Source organism: Mobula birostris, chromosome 10, assembly GCF_030028105.1.
Source record: "Mobula birostris isolate sMobBir1 chromosome 10, sMobBir1.hap1, whole genome shotgun sequence".
In the NCBI taxonomy this organism is placed as follows: Eukaryota; Metazoa; Chordata; class Chondrichthyes; order Myliobatiformes; family Myliobatidae; genus Mobula; species Mobula birostris.
Window position 1 is genome coordinate 147,489,618 of NC_092379.1, and position 23,596 is coordinate 147,513,213.

Below are 23,596 nucleotides of genomic sequence, written 5' to 3' on the forward strand. Positions count from 1 at the left end.
AAGCGTTGAGAAAGATTGAAACATCGAGGTGAATGCCAAAGGCGAGCAAGAGTTCAGCACCAACTGTGTTCCGTTTGATTGCTGCCGGAGAAGGAACCTGTGAGCAACCAGTAACTGTGTGGCCTCTTTGCCTCATGTGGTGTTCTTTTCTTTCAGTGAATGTCGGTGATATCTTGGGGTGATATCGTGGTTTTGCATTTATGGATTGGACTACTGCATTTATGGACTGTGAACTTTTACAGACTTGTGGTTTTTATATTGTGTTTTTTATTTCCTGTTCCTTTTCCATTTTGTTAGGGGAGGGGAGGGGTTGATGTCTGTTGTGTTCTGTTAGTATTTTGTGCAGGAGAGGGGTTGTTTTTAGGGGGTCGATGTTCCTGTTGCATTTTGTCTGGGGGAGAGGGGGATTGGGGGTTGATGGTCAGGATGCCTTTCCTTTTTGTGCAGGGGGAGTGGGTTTGATGTTTCTGAAAGTCTTTAATGTCTTTGTTTGTTTTGTGACTATCTGGAGAAGACAAATTTCAGAGTTGTGCACACACAAAATGCTGGAGGAACTCAGCAGGCTGGGCAGTGTTTATGGAAAAGGATACAGTTGACGTTTCAGTCCGAGACCCTTCAGCCAGACTGGAGAAAAAAAGCCGAGGAGGAGATTTAAATGGTAGGGGGAGGGGAGAGAGAAACGGAGTGATAGGTGAAAGCTGAAGGGTGAGGGATGAAGTAAAAGAGCTGGGAAGTCGATTGGTGGAAGAGATACAGGGCTGGAGAAGTGGGAGTCTGATAGAAGAGGACAGAAGGCCATGGAAGAAAGAAACGGGGGCGGGGGGGAGAAAGAGGAGCATCAGAGGGAGGCGATGGGTAGACAAGAAGATAAAGTGAGAGAGGGAAAAGCAGGTTGGGAATGATGAAGAGGGGATGCATTACCTGAAGTTCGGGAAATTGATGTTCCTGCCATCAGGTTGGAGGCTACATAGACAGAATATAAGGTGTTGTTCCTCCAACCTGAGTGGGAATTCCACTTCCCATTCCCATTCTATGCTTATCCATGGCTGCCTCCACTGTCATGATGGGGCCATCCCTAGGTTGGAGGAACAGCACCTCATATTCCATCTGGGTAGCCTCCAATCTGATGGCATGAACATGCTTTCACCTTATCTCCTTGCCCACCATCGCCTCCCTCTGGTGCTCCCCCCCCCCCTTTTTCTTTCTTCCATGGCCTTCTGTCCTCTTCCATCAGGCTCCCCCTTCTCCAGCCCTGTATCTCTTTCACCAATCAACTTCCCAACTCTTTACTTCATCCCTCCTCCGTCAGGTTTCACCTATCACTTTGCATTTCTCTCTCCCCTCCCCCACCAGTTAAATTTACTCTCCTGCCGAAGGGTGCTGGCCCGAAATGTCAACCGTACCCTTTTCCATAGATGCTGCTTGGCGTGCTGAGTCCCTCCAGTATTTTGTGTGTGTTGCTTGGATTTCTAGCATCTGCATATTTCCTTTTTTTGTGTTTCAGAGTTGTATGTGGATACCTGCTTTGATAATAAATAAACCTTTGATTTCTAGAATTCTCTAGCTGGGTTGTGATGGCCACATACAGTTAACTGGAGATGTTTAAAGAAGTGGTAGATAATTTCTTCGAAAGATTGAGGAATTGGGAGCTATGAGGAGCCTGCACAGAATTGATATTGAATGGCGGGGTGAGCTTAAAGGACCAAATGGACCACTCTTGCCCCTGTCTTCTTCTGTCTGGGTCAAAATGGCACCCAATAGTAGCACTACTGATTGATCCTTAAAACACACAAGCATCTTGTCACTTACTCAAAATACATAAATATGTAAACATGTACCCACCCTATACTCTGATCGTTTAGATTTTGTACCAGTTTCTGGAAATAGTCTTTCATCAAATCCATTGACTCTGTAGAATGTCTGTTTCTAGTGTCTGGAGAGCATATTCAATGAACCAAAGTTAGTCTGTAAATTTCAACTAAACTTTAATTGAATAGATTATCCTCATTATCAAATTGTGACTTTTCTTACTAGTAATAGATGGCTCCATGTTGAAGACTGTTGAGAGACAGAGACTAGCCAAGGCACGAAGGGAAGAGAAGGAGAAGGAGATGGGTAAGTGGCAGCTTGAGTTTGTACAGTGACTACTAGACTCACTTGAAGAAGGAAGGCATGCTTCTCCTTCCCACCATTACCTATCCTGAGAGTATGACTGCTTCAAAATGATCAAAAGGTTTTAAAAACAGAGGAGTATGCTCTAGCCACTTGTTACCCCTACTGATGTGGCAGTTTAATGATGCAGGAGATAATGACACATAAAATCTATTCAGATTTGATCCATTTGTGATTACTGGTTATCTGGAATTCCTTCAAGCTCTGGTTATGCTGGTCTTATGTTGCACTGTGACCATGTTTCTGAGGTTGGTGACAAGTGATCAGACTCCTACAGATCAGGCAGCAGGCAAGTTTCTGCCACTGTGTCTGGACTAGCATGACTGGCGCGTGGTCAGTAAGAGTGGACACTCAGTGAGGTGAGGCAGTGGATGGATCACTGTTCCCCTCGCAGACTCTCTCTACAGCCACCTGTACCTTCTGTTTAAATTCTGTATAGTGTGTGATTGAGACTAGATCTTTAGAGATGCAGACTGTCCTGATCATATAAGAAGAAACAGTCACCCTTTAGACATACTGCATTCCAAAGGATCTCAGAAACACGTTGGCTTCTCAGTTCTCTCTGTTTAATTGCCATTCTACCCAGTCTAATTTCACTCTTTCTTCATCCTCCATGTCCTTCATTATCCCATGCATTGAAACAGCTTCTAACTACCATTAGTCATGTGTACTTTGTGGCTGTTAAGACACTGCACCATGTTTAGAGTGAACAGTTTTTAAATACTGTCAGTCGCATGTGTTTATGTTTAAAAAGCTGTGATTTTTGTCACTGATAGTCATGAGAAATAAGCAGCATGACAATTCAGAACTGTTTTGCTCATGGCGATTTCAGGCTTGGAGTTGCCAGAAATGGCCAGGAGTGAAAATTAAACGAGGTGAGGTGGTTGCTGTCAGCTCAATCTTTGACCCTACCACTCCACAGCACCCTGTCTCTACTATCCCTAGACATCACTACCCCTACTGCTGCCATTTCTGGGCTCTGCTCCACCTCCCTGTTGTCTTTTCTGACAAACAACTGGATGATTTACTGCATTTGCTGAGAAAATCTTACATCTTGCCACTGATTGTTGAGCAGCTTCTGCGAGCTCTTTACCTGTGTTCCTGAAACCATTATCGCTATGCAATAACTTACTGAACTAGAAACCAGAGGACTGAATTTTTGATAGAAATGAGTTCAATCCTGATATTTAAAGACACAAACACGAGGAAATCTGCAGATGCTGGAATTTCGAGCAACACACATAAAAATTGCTGGTGAACACGGCAGGCCAGGCAGCATTTACGAACGTTGTATAGGAAGAGGTACAGTCGACGTTTCAGGCCAAGATCCTTCGTCAGGACTAACTGAAAGGAGAGATAGTAAGAGATTTGAAAGGGGGAGGGGGAGATCCAAAATGATAGGAGAAGATAGGAGGGAGAGGGATGAAGCTAAGAGCTTTATACTTTGTCGGCAAACAATTGATACCTAGAACGTACAATCATCACAGCGATATTTGATTCTGCGCTTCCCGCTCCCTGGATTACAAATGGATAGTAAATATTAAAATTTTAAATTATAAATCATAAATAGAAAATAGAAAAATGGAAAGTAAGGTAGTGCAAAAAAAACCGAGATGCAGGTCCGGATATTTGGAGGGTACGGCCCAGATCTGGGTCAGGATCCATTCAGCAGTCTTATCACAGTTGGAAAGAAGCTGTTCCCAAATCTGGCCGTAGGAGTCTTCAAGCTCCTGCGTCTTCTCCCGGAGGGAAGAGGGACGAAAAGTATGTTGGCTGGGTGGGTCGTGTCCTTGATTATCCTGGCAGCACTGCTCCGACAGCGTGCGGTGTAAAGTGAGTCCAAGGACGGAAGATTGGTTTATGTGATGTGCTGCGCCGTGTTCACGATCTTCTGCAGCTTCTTCCGGTCTTGGACAGGACAACTTCCATACCAGGTTGTGATGCACCCTAGAATAATGCTTTCTACGGTGTATCGATAAAAATTAGTGAGGGTTTTAGGGGACAGGCCAAATTTCTTTAGTTTTTTCAGGAAGTAAAGGTGCTGGTGGGCCTTCTTGGCAGTGGACTCTGCTTGGTTGGACCAAGTCAGGTCATTTGTGATATTGACCCCGAGGAATTTAAAGCTTTTGACCTGTTCCACTTGCGCACCACTGATGTAAATTGGGTTGTGCGGTCTGCTACTCCTCCTGAAGTCAACAACCAATTCCTTCGTCTTGCTGACGTTGAGGGATAGGTTATTGTCTTCGCACCATGCCACCAGGTTCTTAATTTCCTCTCTGTACTCAAACTCATCATTACCCGAGCTGGAAAGTTGATTTGCAAAAGGGATATGAGAGGATCATGAGATGGGAGGCCTAGGGAGAAAGAAAGGGGGGGGGGGAATCCCAGCGGATGGGCAAGGAGTATAGTGACAGGGACAGAGGGAGAAAAAGAGAGAGAGAAAAAATATATAATAATAAATAAATAACAGATGGGGTACGAAGGGGAGGTGGGGCATTAACAGAAGTTAGAGAAGTCAATGTTCGTGCCATCAGGTTGGAGGCTACCCAGACGGAATATAAGGTGTTGTTCCTCCAACCTGAGTGTGGCTTCATCTTTACAGTAGAGGAGGCCGTGGATAGACATATCAGAATGGGAATGGGATGTGGACGTGGAATCCTGATATGATAGCAACTGGAAAATTAAAATTCATGTGCAATAGATCCCTATTAATTGGGTCACATCGAGACCAGTACATTTTAGCCCAATTAATCAGCTGCCCCAATTAGCCTAAGTTTCATGGAAATAGTTAAAAAGGTATATTAAAAAAAAGACAAACTACAGTTTAACTGAGTGACAAATTATGTGTGTTCTTCATGCCAGATGTTGGGAGTCCTGCAAGACCCAGAGTCTCCCAGTGAACTCCATCTGTGTGAAGTGCATCTGGCTGCAGCTCTTTGAAGACTGTTTTAGGGATCTGGAGCAGCAGCTGGATGGCCTTTGGCTTGTACAAGAGCATGAGGAGATCATCAGTCAGAGTGACAGGGAAGTCGTCACCCCTAAGTTGCAGGAGGCGAGTAACTGGATGACTATCAGGAGAAATGGAAATGTGAATAGGCAGTTAGCGCAGAGCACCCCTGTGGCCATTCCCTTCAATAATAAGTATACTGTTTTGGATACTGTTAAAGGGGATGACCTCACAGGGGAATGCCACAGAGACCAGGTTACTGGCACTGATCATTGGTCTGTGGTGCAGAAGGGAAAGAGGGAGAAGAGGGGAGCAGTAATGATAGGGGACTCAATGGTTAGAGGAACAAACAGGAGATTCTGTGGACGTGAATGGGACACCTGGATTGTACCAGAGTCAGGGATGTCTTGGATCACATCCACAGCATTTTAGAGGGGAGGAAGAGCAGCAAGATGTCTTGGTACATATTGGTACCAGTGACATAGGAAGGAAAAGCAAAGAGAGCCTGAATAGAGAGTTGAGAGAGCTAGGCAGAAAGCTGAGAAGCAGGACCTCCAGGGTAGTAATTTCTGGATTGGTACCTGTCCCATGTGCCAATGAGGGTAGAAAGAAGATGATTTGGGAGGTAAATGTGTGGCTGAGAAGCTGGTGCATGGGGAAGGTCTTCAGGTTCGTGGATCTTTGGGATCTCTTCTGGGGGAGGTATGACCTGTACAAAAATGACAGGTTGCACCTGAACCCAAGGGGGAACCAATATTCTTGCGGGCAGGTTTGTTGGAGCTGTTGAGGAGAGTTTAAACTAACTTGACGGGGGAGGGGAGGTGGGAACTGGAGTGAAGGGACTCAGGATGGAACGGATGGTTTAAAAAAAAACAATGATAGTGTGCAATCAGACTGTCAGGAAGGACAGGCAGATGTCAGGACAAAATTGCAGCCAGCAGGGATGCAGAATCAGTGTATTAGGGATGCAGAATTTTAAAAATGGTAGAAAATGCAGTGCTTATTGTTCTTTCTCAATGCATGGAGTATAAGAAATAAGGTGGTTGATTTTGTTGCACTTTTACAGGTTGTTGAGTATGAAGCTGTGGCCATCACTGAATTGTGGTTGAAGGATGGTTGTAGTTGGGAGCTGAATATCCAAGGTTACATGTTGTATCAGAGGGATAGGAAGGTAGGTAGAGGGGGTGGCGTGGTTCTGCTGGTAAAGAAAGGCATCAGATCATTAGATGTGACATAGGATCGGAAGATGTTGAATCCTTGTGAGTTGATTTAAGAAACTACAAGGGTACAAGGACACTGATGGCAGTTATATACAGGCCTTCAACAGTAGCTAGGATGTGGACCACAGATTACAACAGGAAGTAGAAAAGGCATGTCAAAAGGACAACGTTATGATAGTCATATTAGATTTTAACATGCAGGTCAATTGGGAAAATCAGGTTGGTAATGGATCTCAAGAGAATGAATTTGTTGAATGCCTGAGAGATGGATTTTCAGAACAGATTGTCATTGAGCCTTCTAGGGGATCAGCTATACTGGATTGGCTGTTATGTAATGCATCGGTGGCCATTAGGGAGCTTTAAGGTCGACAAACCTTAGGAGATATGATCACAATATGATTGAGTTCAACTTTGATAGGGAGAAAGTAAAGTCTGATATACCAGTGTTTCAGTGGAGTAAAGAAAATTCCAGTGGTACGAGAGAGGAGTTGGCCAAAGTAACTTGGAAGGAGATGCTAACAGGTATGGCAGCAGAGCAGCAATGGCTTGATTTTCTGAGAAAAATGAGGAAGGTGCAGGAAAGATGTATTCAAAAACAAAAAAATAATGAAATGGCAAAATAGTGCAACCGTAGCTGACAAGGGAAGTCAAAGCTAATGTAAAAACTAAGGAGAGGGCATACAACAAAGCAAAAATTAGCAGGAAGGTGGAGGTCTGGGAAGTGTTTAAAAACCTACGGAGAGCAACCAGAAGAATCATTAGGAGGGAAAAGATGAAATATGAAAGCAAGCTAGCAAACAATATCAAGGTGGATAGAGAAAGCTTTTTTCAAGGATATTAAAAAAGAGAGATGAGAGTGGATATAGGACCGCTAGAAAATGAGGCTGGAAAAATAATAATGGGGGCAAGGAAATGGCAGATGAACTAAATGAGTATTTTGCATCAGTCTTCACTGTGGAGGACACTAGCAGTGTGCCAGGTGTGCAGTTACTATTACAAGGGAGAAGGTGCTCAAAAAGCTGAAAGACCTAAAGATACACAAGATGTGGAGAAATTTCTTTGGCCAGAGAGTGTATTGTGGAATTTATTACCATAGGCAGCTGTGGAGGCCAGAGCTTTGGGCACATGTATGGCAGAGATTGATAGATTCTTGATTGGCCATGGCATCAAAGGTTATAGGGAGAAGGCCAGGGAGTGGAGCTGAAGAGAGGAAAAAATGGATCAGCCATGATATCATGGAGCAGACTTGATTGGCCAAATGGCCTAATTCTGCTCCTTTGTCTTATGGTCTAAAATTATGTGTTTAAATGAAATACAGAACAAATTAGAACTTTACCAATGCTATTACAGTAGTATAAAACTATGTAATAGTTATCAAAGGAGGAATTACTCTAGTGTACACAGCTGTGCTCTTTTGATTAACTGTAAATGAACAAAATCAACACAGACACCTTCCAAATCTTCAGTTTCATTACAACGTTCAAGATGATTTTCGATAGCTTTAAATTCTTCATTGGTCCTAACTTGTTGAAGTAGTGAAATTGTTGAACTTCACTGCTTTTTGAACACAAATACATGCAACTGACGCTATTTAAAAATTGTTCACTCTAAACGTGATGTAGTGTCTTAACAGCCACACAATGCACATGACTGACACTACTTAAAAGCTGTTCGGCAACAATTTCCTGTCCTGAGGAAGCAGCACAGCGTCCCATATAAGCAAAGGGAATCCCAGCTATTTTCTCTGTTTTGTTCTTTAAGAGTTGTCCCAAATAATTGACTGTCCCAATTAACCAATGGCTGATTAACTGAAATCCAATGTATTTAAAAGATTCATTCACATAATAGAGACACAATAGACTGTAGATGTTGCTTCATTTACAAAATAACTGTGACTGCCCCATCATCTTCAGCCCTTTGTCACATCTGCCCATCACCTTCCAGCTAGTGCTCCATCCCTTCCATCCATCTTATTATACTGGCTATCTATGGACAAGGGAAGCACAGGAGCGCTTACAGGACTACTTTGAATTGGTGGTCTGGATCGTGTCCAGGGATTCATCTTCGAATCTGGATGAGTATGCTGCAGTTGTTACCGACTTCATTAAAACCTGTGTGGATGAGTGTGTGCCTACAAAGACTTGCTGTGCATTCCCAAACTAAAAGCCTTGGATGTACCTGGAGTTACGTCATCTGCGGAAGGCTAGATCTGTAGCGTTAATATCTGGCAACTCAGGTCTGTACCAGAAAACCAGGTATGACTTGTGGAGAGCTGTTACTATTTTCGAACAAAGTTAAGGCGACATCAAATGTACAACATTTCTGGCAGGGTTTGCAAGACATTACTTCTTACAAAGCGAAACCCAATAGCATGAATGACAGCAGTGCTTCACTACCAGATGAACTCAACACCTTCTATGCCTGCTTTGAAAGGGAGAATATAACTACAGCTGTGAAGATCCCTGCTACACCCAGTGACCCTGTGATCTTTGTCTCGGAGGCGAATGTTAAGCTGTCTTTAAAGAGATTAAACCCTTGCAAGGTGGAAGACCCAGATGGAATACCTGATAAGGTTCTGAAAACCTGTGCCAACCAACTGCTGAGAGTATTCAAGGACATTTTCAACCTAGTACTGCAACGAGTGGATGTTTCCACTTCAGAAAGACAATAATTATACCAGTGCCTAAGAAGAATTATGTGAGATGCCTTAATGACATTCGCCCAGTAGCACTCACATCTACAATAATGAAATTCTTTGAGAGGTTGGTCATGACTAGGCTGAACTCCTGCCTCAGCAAGAACCTGGACCCATTGCAATTTGCCTATCGCCACAGTAGTTCAATGGCAGATGCAATCTCAATGGCTCTTCACACGGCCTTAGACCACCTGAACAATACAAACACCTATGTCAGGGTGCTGTTCATCGACTATAGCTCAGCATTTAATACCTTCATTCCCATAATCCTGATTGAGAAGTTACAAAACCTGGCCTCTTTACCTCACTTTGCAGTTGGATCCTTGACTTCCTAACCAGCAGATTATAATAGAAACATAGAAAACCGACAGCACAATACAGACCCTTCGGCCCACAAGGTTGTGCCGAACATGTCCCTACTTTAGAAATTACTAGGATTACCCATAGCCTTCTATTTATTGAAGCTTCATGTACCTATCCAAAAATCTCTTAAAAGTCTCTATCGTATCTGCCTCCACCACCACTGCCGGCAGCCCATCCCACACACTAACCACTCTCTGTGTCAGGTCACATCTCATCCTCCGTCGCTCCAAAGAGAAAAGGCCACGTTCACTCAACCTGTTTTCATAAGGCATGCTCCCCAATCCAGGCAAAATCCTTGTAAATCTCCTCTGCACCCTTTCTGTGGTTTCCACATCCTTCCTGTAGTGAGGCGACCAGAACTGAGCATAGTACTCCAAGTGGGATCTGACCAGGGTCCTATATAGCTGTAACATTACCTCTCGGCTCCTAAATTCAATTCCACGATTGATGAAGCCCAATACACCATATGCCCTCTTAGCCACAGAGTCAACCTGAGCAGCTGCATCGAGCATCCTATGGACTCAGACCCCAAGATCCCTCTGATCCTCCACACTGCCAAGAGTCTTACCATTAATTCTATATTCTGCCATCATATTTGACCTACCAAAATGAACCACTTCACACTTCTCTGGGTTAAACTCCATCTGCCACTTCTCAGTCCAGTTTTGCATTCTATCAATGTCGCACTGTAACCTCTGGCAGCCCTCCACACTATCCTGAACACCCCCAACCTTTGTGTCGTCAGCAAACTTACTAACCCATCCCTCCACTTCCGCACCAGGTCATTTATAAAAATCACGAAGAGTAAGGGTCCCAGAACAGATCCCTGAGGCACACCACTGGTCACCGACCTCCATACAGAATATGACCCGTCTACAACCACTCTTTGCCTTCTGTGGGCAAGCCAGTTCTGGATCCACAAAGCAATGTCCCCTTAGATCCCATGCATCCTTACTTTCTCAATAAGTCTTGCATGGCATACCTTATCAAATGTTTTGCTGAAATCCATATACACTGCACCTGCTGCTCTTCCTTCATCAATGTGTTTAGTCACATCCTCAAAACATTCAATCAAGCTCGTAAGACACGACCTGCCCTTGACAAAGCCATGCTGACTATTCCTCATCATGTTATACTTCTCCAAATGTTCATAAATCCTGCCTCTCAGGATCTTCTCCATCAACTTACCAACCACTGAAGTAAGACTCACTGGTCTGTAATTTCCTGGGCTATCCCTTTCTTGAATAAGGGAACAACATCCGCAACCCTCTAATCCTCCGGATCCTCTCCCGTCCCTACTGATGATTCAGAGATCATCGCCAGAGGCTCAGCAATCTCCTCCCTCGCCTCCCACAGTACCCTAGGGTACATCTCATCCGGTCCCAGTGACTTATCCAACTTGATGCTTTCCAAAAGCTCCAGCATATCCTCTTTCTTAATATCTACATGCTCAAGCTTTTCAGTCCGCTGCAAGGTTGCATGGATGAATTACAACAATTGTTCATCCCAGTTTGGCAAAAGAATAAATCAAGGAAGGTAGTGCACCCGTGGCTGACGAGAAATTAGGGATAGTATCAATTCCAAAGAAGAAGCATACAAATTAGCCAGAGAAAGTGGCTCACCTGAGGACGGGGAGAAATTCAGAGTTCAGCAGAGGAGGACAAAGGGCTTAATTAGGAAGGGGAAAAAAGATTATGAGAGAAAACTGGCAGGGAACATAAAAACTGACTGTAAAAGCTTTTATAGATATGGAAAAAGGAAAAGACTGGTAAAGACAAATGTAGGTCCCCTACAGACAGAAACAGGTGAATTGATTATGGGGAGCAAGGACATGACAGACCAATTGAATAATTACTTTGGTTCTGTCTTCACTAAGGAAGACAAAAATAATCTTCCAGAAATACTAGGGGACAGAGGGTCCAGTGAGATGGAGGAACTGAGCAAAATACTTGTTAGTAGGGAAGTGGTGTTAGGTAAATTGAAGGGATTGAAGGCAGATAAATCCCCAGGGCCAGATGGTCTGCATCCTAGAGTGCTTAAGGAAGTAGCCCAAGAAATAGTGGATGCATTAGTGATAATTTTTCAAAACTCGTTAGATTCTGGACTAGTTCCTGAGGATTGGAGGGTGGCTAATGTAACCCCACTTTTTAAAAAAGGAGGGAGAGAGAAACCAGGGAATTATAGACCGGTTAGCCTAATGTCGATGGTGGGGAAACTGCTGAAGTCAGTTATCAAAGATGTGATAACAGCACATTTGGAAAGCGGTGAAATGATCGGACAAAGTCAGCATGGATTTGTGAAAGGAAAATCATGTCTGACGAACCTCATAGAATTTTTTGAGGATGTAACTAGTAGAGTGGATAGGGGAGAACCAGTGGATGTGGTATATTTGGATTTTCAAAAGGCTTTTGACAAGGTCCCACACAGGAGATTAGTGTGCAAACTTAAAGCACACGGTATTGGGGGTAAGGTATTGATGTGGATGGAGAATTGGTTAGCAGACAGGAAGCAAAGAGTGGGAATAAACGGGACCTTTTCAGAATGGCAAGCGGTGACTAGTGGGGTACCACAAGCTCAGTGCTGGGACCCCAGTTGTTTACAATATATATTAATGACTTGGATGAGGGAATTAAATGCAGCATCTCCAAGTTTGCGGATGACACGAAGCTGGGTGGCAGTGTTAGCTGTGAGGAGGATGCAGAGTGACTTGGATAGGTTGGGTGAGTGGGCAAATTCATGGCAGATGCAATTTAATGTGGATAAATGTGAAGTTATCCACTTTGGTGGCAAAAATAGGAAAACAGATTATTATCTGAATGGTGGCCGATTAGGAAAAGGGGAGGTGCAACGAGACCTGGGTGTCATTATACACCAGTCATTGAAAGTGGGCATGCAGGTACAGCAGGCGGTGAAAAAGGCGAATGGTATGCTGGCATTTATAGCGAAAGGATTCGAGTACAGGAGCAGGGAGGTACTACTGCAGTTGTACAAGGCCTTGGTGAGACCACACCTGGAGTATTGTGTGCAGTTTTGGTCCCCTAATCTGAGGAAAGACATCCTTGCCATAGAGGGAGTACAAAGAAGGTTCACCAGATTGATTCCTGGGATGGCAGGACTTTCATATGAAGAAAGACTGGATGAACTGGGCTTATACTCATTGGAATTTAGAAGATTGAGAGGGGATCTGATTGAAACGTATAAAATCCTAAAGGGATTGGACAGGCTAGATGCAGGAAGATTGTTCCCGATGTTGGGGAAGTCCAGAACGAGGGGTCACAGTTTGAGGATAAAGGGGAAGCCTTTTAAGACCGAGATTAGGAAAAACTTCTTCACACAGAGAGTGGTGAATCTGTGGAATTCTCTACCACAGGAAACAGTTGAGGCCAGTTCATTGGCTATATTTAAGAGGGAGTTAGATATGGCCCTTGTGGCTACGGGGATCAGGGGGTATGGAGGGAAGGCTGGGGCGGGGTTCTGAGTTGGATGATCAGCCATGATCATAATAAATGGCGGTGCAGGCTCGAAGGGCCGAATGGCCTACTCCTGCACCTATTTTCTATGTTTCTAAGTCATCTGTGCGGATTGGTGGTAATACTTCCTCCTTGCTGACGATCAACATTGGTGCACCCCAGGGATGTGTGCTTGGTCCACTGCTCTACTCTCTGTAGACCCATGACCGTGTGGCTAGACCTAGCTGAAATACCATCTATAAATTTGATGATGATGGAATTTGTTGGTAGAATCTTAGATGAAGACATGAAGGGGTACAGGAGCAAGATATACCAACTAATAGAGTAGTGTTGCAGCAACAACCTGGCACTCAATGTCAATAAGACCAAAGATCTAATTATTGTAGTGAGGTGGGTTCTTCTGGACAGGGTACAGTATGTAATAATGGGAAACTCTTGATACAACTTTATGAAATATTGTTCTGGCCACAGCTGGATTATTGTGTACAGTTCTTGTTGCCAAACGTGGGAGAGATTTGCTGGTGCTTGGACTGTAGTGTTTTACTACGGACCGGAGAAGCTGGGCTTGTTCTCCTTCAAGTGAAGGAGGTTGAGGGAGAACCTAACAGAATCAAAATTAAGGGATATAGCGAGGGTAAGTATTGGAATGTCTTTTCCATAAGAGGGCTTTCTAAAACTAGAGGATGTAGATTTTGGTTGAGGGATAAGAGGCTTGGAGGAGATGTGAAGAGGGTGGTTGCAGTCTGAGGGGTACTGGGGTCATGTAGTCTCACAACATTTAAGTAGTTTGTAGATGAGCATTGGAATTGCCAAAGCTCTGGAGCAGATACTAGTGAATAGGATTAGTGCAGATGATGTCTGATAGTCATCCTGGATGGTGGACCACAAGGCCATTGTTTGTGCTGTGTGATTCTGTTTCCTCAGAACATACCTCCTCCATCCAGCACTCAGTCATGGGCCCTTTTATGGCTTTGTCCCGTTTAGTTTAATAACATCCCATAAAACCTTGGCATATTTGCTGATATTAAAATCACAAAATGGATGAAAATAGAAGCAGTTGTGAAATGTCTCTGTGTAGCATTGGTCTCATTGATGAGAGCATTATTTTAGAATTATACTCAATTGATGTGATAGAGTATTACAGCACAGAAGCAGACCATTTGATTCAACTGGTCCAAGTACACCAAGACGGCCATCTAAGCTGGACCTGTTTGTTTACGTTTGGCCCTTATCCCTCTGTACTTTGTGATGTGTTCCTTAATAAATTGTCTTGCTGTAATCTTACACCAACAGCTGCAAAAGAATATCAGTTGCTAGAAAAAGAAAAGAAAGCAAGACTTCAGTACGAAAAGCAAGTGGAAGAGCGACAGAGGAAGTTGGAGGAACAACGGCAGAAGGAGCAACAGAAGCGAGTGGCAGTGGAGGAAAAGAGAAAACAGAAGCAAGAAGAAGAAAAGGTGAGGCATAGATGTGGGAGGTTGTCCCAATGAGGCCAAGGATCACTACTGTCATAACTCCCCCGTACTACACCTCCCGCCTTCCATCTCCCTCAGTGCCCTTTTTGCAGAATGTTCCTATGAGCCCTTCGTCTAAACATGGGTAAGTCTACAAGGTCTGATAGGATCTATTCCAATAATTGTGTGAGAAAGAGGAAATCGCTAGAGCCTTGACAGAGATTTTTGTATCCACTTTAACCACAGATGTGCACCTATAGGACTGGAGAATAGTCACTGTTGGTCCTTCCTTTAAAAAGGACAATAGGGATAATCCAGCAAATTGTACGGGATATTTCTGATCGTGTCCAAGATATCCTGAAGTGGGAGGGTGAGGAGCCAGAGGTCGTGATACATATAGGTACCAATGACGTAGGTAGGAAAAGGGATGAGGTCCTGAAAGGAGAATATAGAGAGCTAGGAAGGGAGTTGAGAAAAAGGACCGCAAAGGTAATAATCTCGGGATTACTGCCTGTGCCACGCGACAGTGAGAGTAGGAATGCGATGAGGTGGAGGATAAATGCGTGGCTGAGGGATTGGAGCAGGGGGCAGGGATTCAAGTTTTTGGATCATTGGGACCTCTTTTGGCGCAGGCGTGACCTGTACAAAAAGGACGGGTTGCACTTGAATCCTAGGGGGACCAATATCCTGGCAGGGAGATTAGCGGGGGCTGCTGAGGTGACTTTAAACTAGAATGGTTGGGGGGTGGGAATCAAATTAAAGAGGCTAGGCGTGAGGAGGTCAGTTCACAACAGGGGGATGAGAACCAGTGCAGAGAGACAGAGGGGTGTAAAGTGAGGGTAGAAGCAAAAAGTACTATGGAGAAAAGTAAAAGTGGCAGGCCGACAAATCCAGGGCAAGCATTAAAAAGGGCCACTTTTCAGCATAATTGTATAAGGGCTAAGAGAGTTGTAAAAGAGCGCCTGAAGGCTTTGTGTGTCAATGCAAGGAGCATTCGTAATAAGGTGGATGAATTGAAAGTGCAGATTGTTATTAATGATTATGATATAGTTGGGATCACAGAGACATGGCTCCAGGGTGACCAGGGATGGGAGCTCAACGTTCAGGGATATTCAATATTCAGGAGGGATAGACATGAAGGAAGGGGAGGTGGGGTGGCGTTGCTGGTTAAAGAAGAGATTAACGCAATAGAAAGGAAGGACATTAGCCGGGAAGATGTGGAATCGATATGGGTAGAGCTGCGTAACACTAAGGGGCGGAAGACGCTGGTGGGAGTTGTGTACAGGCCACCTAACAGTAGTAGTGAGGTCGGAGATGGTATTAAACAGGAAATTAGAAATGTGTGCAATAAAGGAACAGCAGTTATAATGGGTGACTTCAATCTACATGTAGATTGGGTGAACCAAATTGGTAAAGGTGCTGAGGAAGAGGATTTCTTGGAATGTATGCGGGATGGTTTTTTGAACCAACATGTCGAGGAACCGACTAGAGAGCAGGCTATTCTGGACTGGGTTTTGAGCAATGAGGAAGGGTTAATTAGCGATCTTGTCGTGAGAGGCCCCTTGGGTAAGAGTGACCATAATATGGTGGAATTCTTCATTAAGATGGAGAGTGACATAGTTAATTCAGAAACAAAGGTTCTGAACTTAAAGAGGGGTAACTTTGAAGGTATGAGACGTGAATTAGCTAAGATAGACTGGCAAATGACACTTAAAGGATTGACGGTGGATATGCAATGGCAAGCATTTAAAGGTTGCATGGATGAACTACAACAATTGTTCATCCCAGTTTGGCAAAAGAATAAATCAAGGAAGGCAGTGCACCCGTGGCTGACGAGAAATTAGGGGTAGTATCAATTCCAAAGAAGAAGCATACAAATTAGCCAGAGAAAGTGGCTCACCTGAGGACTGGGAGAAATTCAGAGTTCAGCAGAGGAGGACAAAGGGCTTAATTAGGAAGGGGAAAAAAGATTATGAGAGAAAACTGGCAGGGAACATAAAAACGGACTGTAAAAGCTTTTATAGATATGTAAAAAGGAAAAGACTGGTAAAGACAAATGTAGGTCCCCTACAGACAGAAACAGGTGAATTGATTATGGGGAGCAAGGACATGGCAGACCAATTGAATAATTACTTTGGTTCTGTCTTCACTAGGGAGGACATAAATAATCTTCCAGAAATAGTAGGGGACAGAGGGTCCAGTGAGATGGAGGAACTGAGCGAAATACATGTTAGTAGGGAAGTGGTGTTAGGTAAATTGAAGGGATTGAAGGCAGATAAATCCCCAGGGCCAGATGGTCTGCATCCCAGGGTGCTTAAGGAAGTAGCCCAAGAAATAGTGGATGCATTAGTGATAATTTTTCAAAACTCGTTAGATTCTGGACTAGTTCCTGAGGATTGGAGGGTGGCTAATGTAACTCCACTTTTTAAAAAAGGAGGGAGAGAGAAACCAGGGAATTATAGACCGGTTAGCCTAACGTCGGTGGTGGGGAAACTGCTGGAGTCAGTTATCAAGGATGTGATAACAGCACATTTGGAAAGCGGTGAAATGATCGGACAAAGTCAGCATGGATTTGTGAAAGGAAAATCATGTCTGATGAATCTCATAGAATTTTTTGAGGATGTAACTAGTAGAGTGGATAGGGGAGAACCAGTGGATGTGGTATATTTGGATTTTCAGAAGGCTTTTGACAAGGTCCCACACAGGAGATTAGTGTGCAAACTTAAAGCACACGGTATTGGGGGTAAGGTATTGGTGTGGGTGGAGAGTTGGTTAGCAGACAGGAAGCAAAGAGTGGGAATAAACGGGACCTTTTCAGAATGGCAGGCGGTGACTAGTGGGGTACCGCAAGGCTCAGTGCTGGGACCCCAGTTGTTTACAATATATATTAATGACTTGGATGAGGGAATTAAATGCAGCATCTCCAAGTTTGCGGATGACACGAAGCTGGGTGGCAGTGTTAGCTGTGAGGAGGATGCTAAGAGGATGCAGGGTGACTTGGATAGGTTGGGTGAGTGGGCAAATTCATGGCAGATGCAATTTAATGTGGATAAATGTGAAGTTATCCACTTTGGTGGCAAAAATAGGAAAACAGATTATTATCTGAATGGTGGCCGATTAGGAAAAGGGGAGGTGCAACGAGACCTGGGTGTCATTATACACCAGTCATTGAAAGTGGGCATGCACGTACAGCAGGCGGTGAAAAAGGCGAATGGTATGCTGGCATTTATAGCGAGAGGATTCGAATACAGGAGCAGGGAGGTACTACTGCAGTTGTACAAGGCCTTGGTGAGACCACACCTGGAGTATTGTGTGCAGTTTTGGTCCCCTAATTTGAGGAAAGACATCCTTGCCATAGAGGGAGTACAAAGAAGGTTCACCAGATTGATTCCTGGGATGGCAGGAATTTCATATGATGAAAGACTGGATGAACTGGGCTTGTACTCATTGGAATTTAGAAGATTGAGGGGGGATCTGATTGAAATGTATAAGATCCTAAAGGGATTGGACAGGCTAGATGCAGGAAGATTGTTCCCGTTGTTGGGGAAGTCCAGAACGAGGGGCCACAGTTTGAGGATAGAGGGGAAGCCTTTTAGGACCGAGATTAGGATAAACTACTTCACACAGAGAGTGGTGAATCTGTGGAATTCTCTACCACAGGAAACAGTTGAGGCCAGTTCATTGGCTATATTTAAGAGGGAGTTAGATATGGCCCTTGTGGCTATGGGGGTCAGGGGGTATGGAGGGAAGGCTGGGGCGGGGTTCTGAGTTGGATGATCAGCCATGATCATAATAAATGGCGGTGCAGGCTCGAAGGGCCGAATGGCCTACTCCTGCACCTATTTTCTATGTTTCTAATATTACATCACAGGCAGGGAAGTTACTGGAGGTTCTTGGGGATAGGATTTATTAGCATTTGGAGAAGCATGAACTTATTAATAATAGAATGATTGCGTGTGGAGGTCGTGTCTAATGAATAATTGAATTGAATTGACTTTTTTTCTTGCATCCTTCACATACATGAGTAAAAATCTTTACGTTACATCTCCATCTGAATGTGCAATTTATAGTAATTTGTAATAAGTAGTATGTACAACAGGACAGTCAGTGTAACATAGAAATACAGTTGTATCAGTGTGAATTAATCACTTTAATGGCCTGGTGGAAGAAGCTGTCCTGGAGCCTGTTGGTCCTGGCTTTTATGCTGCGGTACCGTTTCCCGGATGGTAGCAGCGGGAAGAGTTTGTGGTTGGGTTGACTCAGGTCCCCAGTGATCCCTCAGGCCCTTTATATGCACCTGTCTCTGTAAATGTCCTGAATAGTGGGAAGTTCACATCTACAGATGAACTGGGCTGTCCGCACCACTCTCCACAGAGTCCTGTGATTGAGGGAAGTACAGTTCCCATACCAGGCAGTTATGCAGCCAGTTAGGATGCTCTCAATTGTGCCCCTGCGGAAAGTCCTTAGGATTTGAAGTCTCATGCCAAACTTCTTCAATCGTTTGAGATGATAGAGGCGCTGTTGTGCTTTTTTCACCGCATAGCCAATATGTACAGACCACATGAGACCCTCAGTTGATGTGTATGCCGAGCTGTTCATCCTCTCAACCCCAGATCCATTGATGTCAATAGGGGTTAGCCTGTCTCCGTTCCTCCTGTAGTCCACAACCGGCTTCTTTGATTTTGCAACATTGAGGAAGAGGTTGTTTTCTTGACACCTCTGTATCAGGGTGATGACTTTTTTTTCTGAGGCTGCCTCATTATTATTTGAGGTAAGGCCAATCAGTGCAGTATCATCAGCAAATTTAATTAGCAGATTGGAGCTGTGAGTTTTTTTTTTGAAGAGGAGATGAGGTGATTGATGAAGGTAAGGCAGTGAATATTTTACATGATCTTTACTAAAGCATTCACCGAGTTCTCTGTTGATAGGCTGATTCAGAATATTACACCACATGGGGATCCATGAACATTTGACAGATAGAGTTTAAAATTGGTTTGGCCATAGATAGAGGGTTAGTAATGGACAAGTGTTGTTCTGACTGGAGGTCTATGACCAGTGGTGATCCACAAGGATCAGAACTGAGACCTCAAATGTTGGAGGACAAATGCAGATGAGACAAATTCCTGGAGTTGTGAATAGTGTGAAACACTGTCATAGGAAAGGAGCTATAGGCAGGTACAGGAGAAATGGCTGATTGAATTTTATCTGGACAGATGTGAGGTGTTGCACCTTTGAAGATGTATAGAGAGCAATCTTGTGATGCAAATTCATAGCTCCCTGAAAGTGATAACAGAGGTATATAGTATACTTCATTGTTGAAGCATTGGGCATAAAAGCTGGCAAACTATATGAAAGTTTGTTGGGCCACATTTGGAGTATTGGGGTTCCGGTTGCAGCCTTACAGGAAGAATGTGGAGGCTTTGGAGAAGGTGCAGAAGCAGTTCACAAGAATGTTGTCTGGATTAGAGTGTGTGCTTTAAGGAGAAGTCAGATAAATTTGGATTATTTTCTCCACAGTAGCTGAGGGATGACCTGACAGAAATTCTGAGGGACACATTCAGCATCTTTATCCCGGTGTAGCAGTGTCATTTACTTTAAGGTGTGACGGATGACATTAAAAGGAGATTTGAGGCAAATATTTTTCACACAGTGATAGGTGCCTGGAACATACTGACGGGATGTGGTGGAAGCAGGTTTGAGAGCAGCCTTTAAGAGGCATTTAGACACATGAACAGGAGACACATGTAGCGGGGTGGAGGGATTAGATTAAATTGCCATCATTGTGGACTGAAGATGCGTTCCTGTAGTGGAAGTTCTACCACAGCAGTTTGAAAACCTGTGACAGTCACGCAGTTCTGGAAGAGGATTCTTAACAAAATAATTAACAAAAACAAATCAGAACAGAAATACGAAGAAATTTTTTTAGTCAGAGGGTGGTGAATCTATGGAGTTTGTTACCACGGGCAGCAGTGGAGGCCAAGTCATTGGGTGTGTTTAAGGCAGAGATTGATAGGTGTCTGAGTAGCCAGGGCATCAAAGGTTATGGTGAGAAGGCGGGGGAGTGGGACTAAATGGGAGAATGGATCAGCTCATGATAAGATGGCAGAGCAGACTCGATGGGCCGAATGGCCGACTTCTGCTCCTTTGTCTTATGGTCTAATTCAAAAGTGAAACTTGTCAGCTTGTGCTCTTTTCCTCCTTTTTGAAACTGCAATAGGAACGGTACGAGGCTGTGATGCGACGCACTATAGAACGGAGTCAGCGTTTAGAGCAGAGACAGAAAAGGTGGTCCTGGGGAGGAGCTGTGTCAACGGAGAAGGAAAACCCCAATGGTAAATTCCCCTCTTATACAGGTACCTCTAGGGAAAATACTGCTTCAGTATTTCTATTGCCAGATGTACAAATAACCTCAATGTCTTGTACCATGTTGGACTCACAGCCAGTAATATGAATTTGGTTTACATAGTATGTTTAGCTCTCAAAAACATTTGGAATGCAAAGAGAACATTTGTTCTTGGCCAAGGTGAATGCAAGTAAGTAATCAGAGGGAAATCTATCTGTGTAGTTACAGGAAAATCCTTCATTCCTTAACTCTGACATTCCATGTTATTCCATTCATGATACTATGTGAAAATGTTCATGTACTGAAAATAGGTAATAACTTTGAAGTTTTCTCACCTTCAGAAATGTCATTGCCTAATCTCTTCCTTAATAATTCCTCAATGATCATCGTCCAGTAGCATTTACATCCACTGTGATGAAGTGCTTTGAGTGGTAGACGATGAACATATTAGCTCATGCCTGAAAAGCAACTTAGATCCGCTCCGATTTGTCTACCGTCACAACAGGTCCATACTAGATACTATTTCATTGGGCCTTCACTCAAACCCGGAACATCTGGACAGCGAAGATGCATACATCAGGATGCTCCTCATTGATTACAGATCAGCATTCAGTGCTATCATCCCCTCAAAACTAATCGATGAGCTTCAAGACGTTGGCCTTAATACCTCCTTGTGCAACTAGATCCTCAATTTCCTCATTTGCAGACCCCAGTTATTTCGGAATGGCAACAACATCCCTTTCATAATCTCTCTCAACACAGGTGTGCCACAAGGATGTATGCTTAGCCCCTGCTCTACTTGCTTTGTACTTATGACTATGTAGCTAAGCAGTGCTCCAATGCCATACTTAAGTTTGCTGATGACACCACTATTGTTGAATCAAAGGTAATGAGGAATCCGCGTATAGGAGGGAGATTAAAAATCTGGCTGAGTGATGCCACAACAACAATCTGTCATTCAATGTCAACAAGACCAAGGAACTGATTTTTTTTAACTTTAGGAGGAATCTGGAGGCTCATGATCTCTCTCATCGGGGGATCAGAAGTAGAGAGTGTCTGCAACTTTAAGTTCTTCAGCTTTATTATTTCAGAGGATCTGTCCTGGGTACAGCAAGGGCATCTACTTCCTTAGAGGTTTGTGAAGATTCAGCATGACATCTAAAACATTGACAAACTTCGATGGATGTGTGGTTGAGAGTGTATCCACAGCCTGATACGGAAACACCAGTGCTCTTGAACAGAAAATCTTACAAAAAGTAATGAATTTCTGCCCAGCTGTCCCCACCACTGAGCACATCTACCGAGCAAATGCTGTCGCAGGAGAGCAGCATCCACCATCAGGGACCTCCACCACCCAGCACATGCTCTCTTCTTGCTGCTGCCATCAGGAAGGAGGTACAGGAACCTCAGGCCTCACACCACTGGGTTCAGAAACAGTTATCATCTCTCAACGAGTGGGGATAATTCCACGCAACTTCCCTTGTTCCATCATTGAAATGTTCCCACAACCTGTGGACTCGCTTTCAAGGACTCTTCGTCTCATGATCTCAATATTTATTGTTTGTTCATTTATTTATTTGTATTTTTTTTCTTTTGTGCTTGCAAAGGAGAATCATTGATTCTATTGTGGTTCTTGTATTTACTGTGTATGCTTGCAAGAAAATGAATCTCCAGGTTGTATATGTACTTCGATAAATAAACTTATTTTGAACTTTGAACTTATACTAAACAACTTGGATTATTTTTATTCCTGTCTGTTGTAACTGTTCTGGAGCCACAAACCAAACACATCTCAGTACAACTTAAGCAATATACAAGAAGGCACATGCAGTGACATTTGTAAGGAGGAGGGACATTACCAAGTAAAAGTCAGGGTCAAGTTAATTGTCAGAATCACAAATACGAGTATGCACAGGTAGAATGAGAAACTTACTTGCAGCACAGCAGCTCATAGGCACATAGAAAAGCAACATCCACAAGGACAGCATAAATTGAACATGAATTTTACACTATTTACAGAATAAACAATTAAAACAAAACAAACTGTTAATTAATTCTTGAGAATTGTTGATAATTATTTACTGATAGTGATTAGCAATGGGGAGGCTAAATCTTTTCTGTAGGTCCCCAAGGAAATGAGTAGGGAGGTGATGGTTGCAGTGACGTTAGATGGAATTGTCAATGGATTGGAAAATAATCCCTGGATCAGCATCACAAACATTATGTTGCCAGAAAAGAAAAGCTTACAAAAGGTTCAAGAAGCTAGATACTGATAGAGCTCTAGAAAATTACAGGGTTGCCAGGAAGAAGATTAAGAAGGAAATTAAAAGAGCTAGGAGGGGCTATGAGAAGGCCTTGGCGAGCAGGATTAAGGAAAACCCCATGGCATTTTACAAGATGTGAAGAACAAGAGGATGAGCCATGTGAGAATAGGACCAATCAGATGCGACAGTGGAAACGTGTGCATGGAGTCGGAGGAAGTAGCGGAGGTGCTTAATACTTTGCTTCAGTATTCACCAGGGGAAAGGACCTTGGCAATTCTGGGGATAACTTACAGCAGACTGAAATGCTTGAGCATATAGACATGAAGAAAGAGGATGTGCTGGAGCTTTTGAAAAGCGTTAAGTTAGATAAGTCATCGGGACCAGACAAGGTATATCCCAGATTACTGTGGGAAGCAAGGGAGGAGATTGTTGAGCCTCTTTGCATCATCAATAGGGACAGGAGAAGTAACGGAGGACTGAAGGGTTGCAGATGTTGTTCCTTTGTTCAAGGAAGGAAGTAGGAATAACCCAGGAAATTATAGACCAGTGAATCTTACTTCAGTGATGGGTAAATTGTTGGAGAAGATCCTGAGAGGCAGAATTTATGAGCAGTTGGAGAGAGACAATCTGATTAGGGATAGTCAGCATGGCTTTGTCAAGGGCTTGTC

General features: G+C 43.6%; 1 protein-coding gene across 8 annotated transcripts in view; it reads left to right on the forward strand.

Moving 5' to 3' along the window:
• Positions 1–23,596, forward strand: part of map7d3 (MAP7 domain containing 3) — a 171,469-nt gene that overhangs the window by 47,941 nt on the left and 99,932 nt on the right. For 7 of the 8 annotated variants that reach the window (XM_072271073.1, XM_072271075.1, XM_072271076.1 and 4 more), the window contains exons 3-5: positions 2,035–2,115; positions 14,161–14,324; positions 20,539–20,653. In XM_072271073.1, the coding sequence (XP_072127174.1) occupies positions 2,035–2,115; positions 14,161–14,324; positions 20,539–20,653 (360 nt within the window). The remainder of the gene's footprint in view (positions 1–2,034; positions 2,116–14,160; positions 14,325–20,538; positions 20,654–23,596) is intronic. The other variant, XM_072271078.1, reaches the window with a different exon arrangement.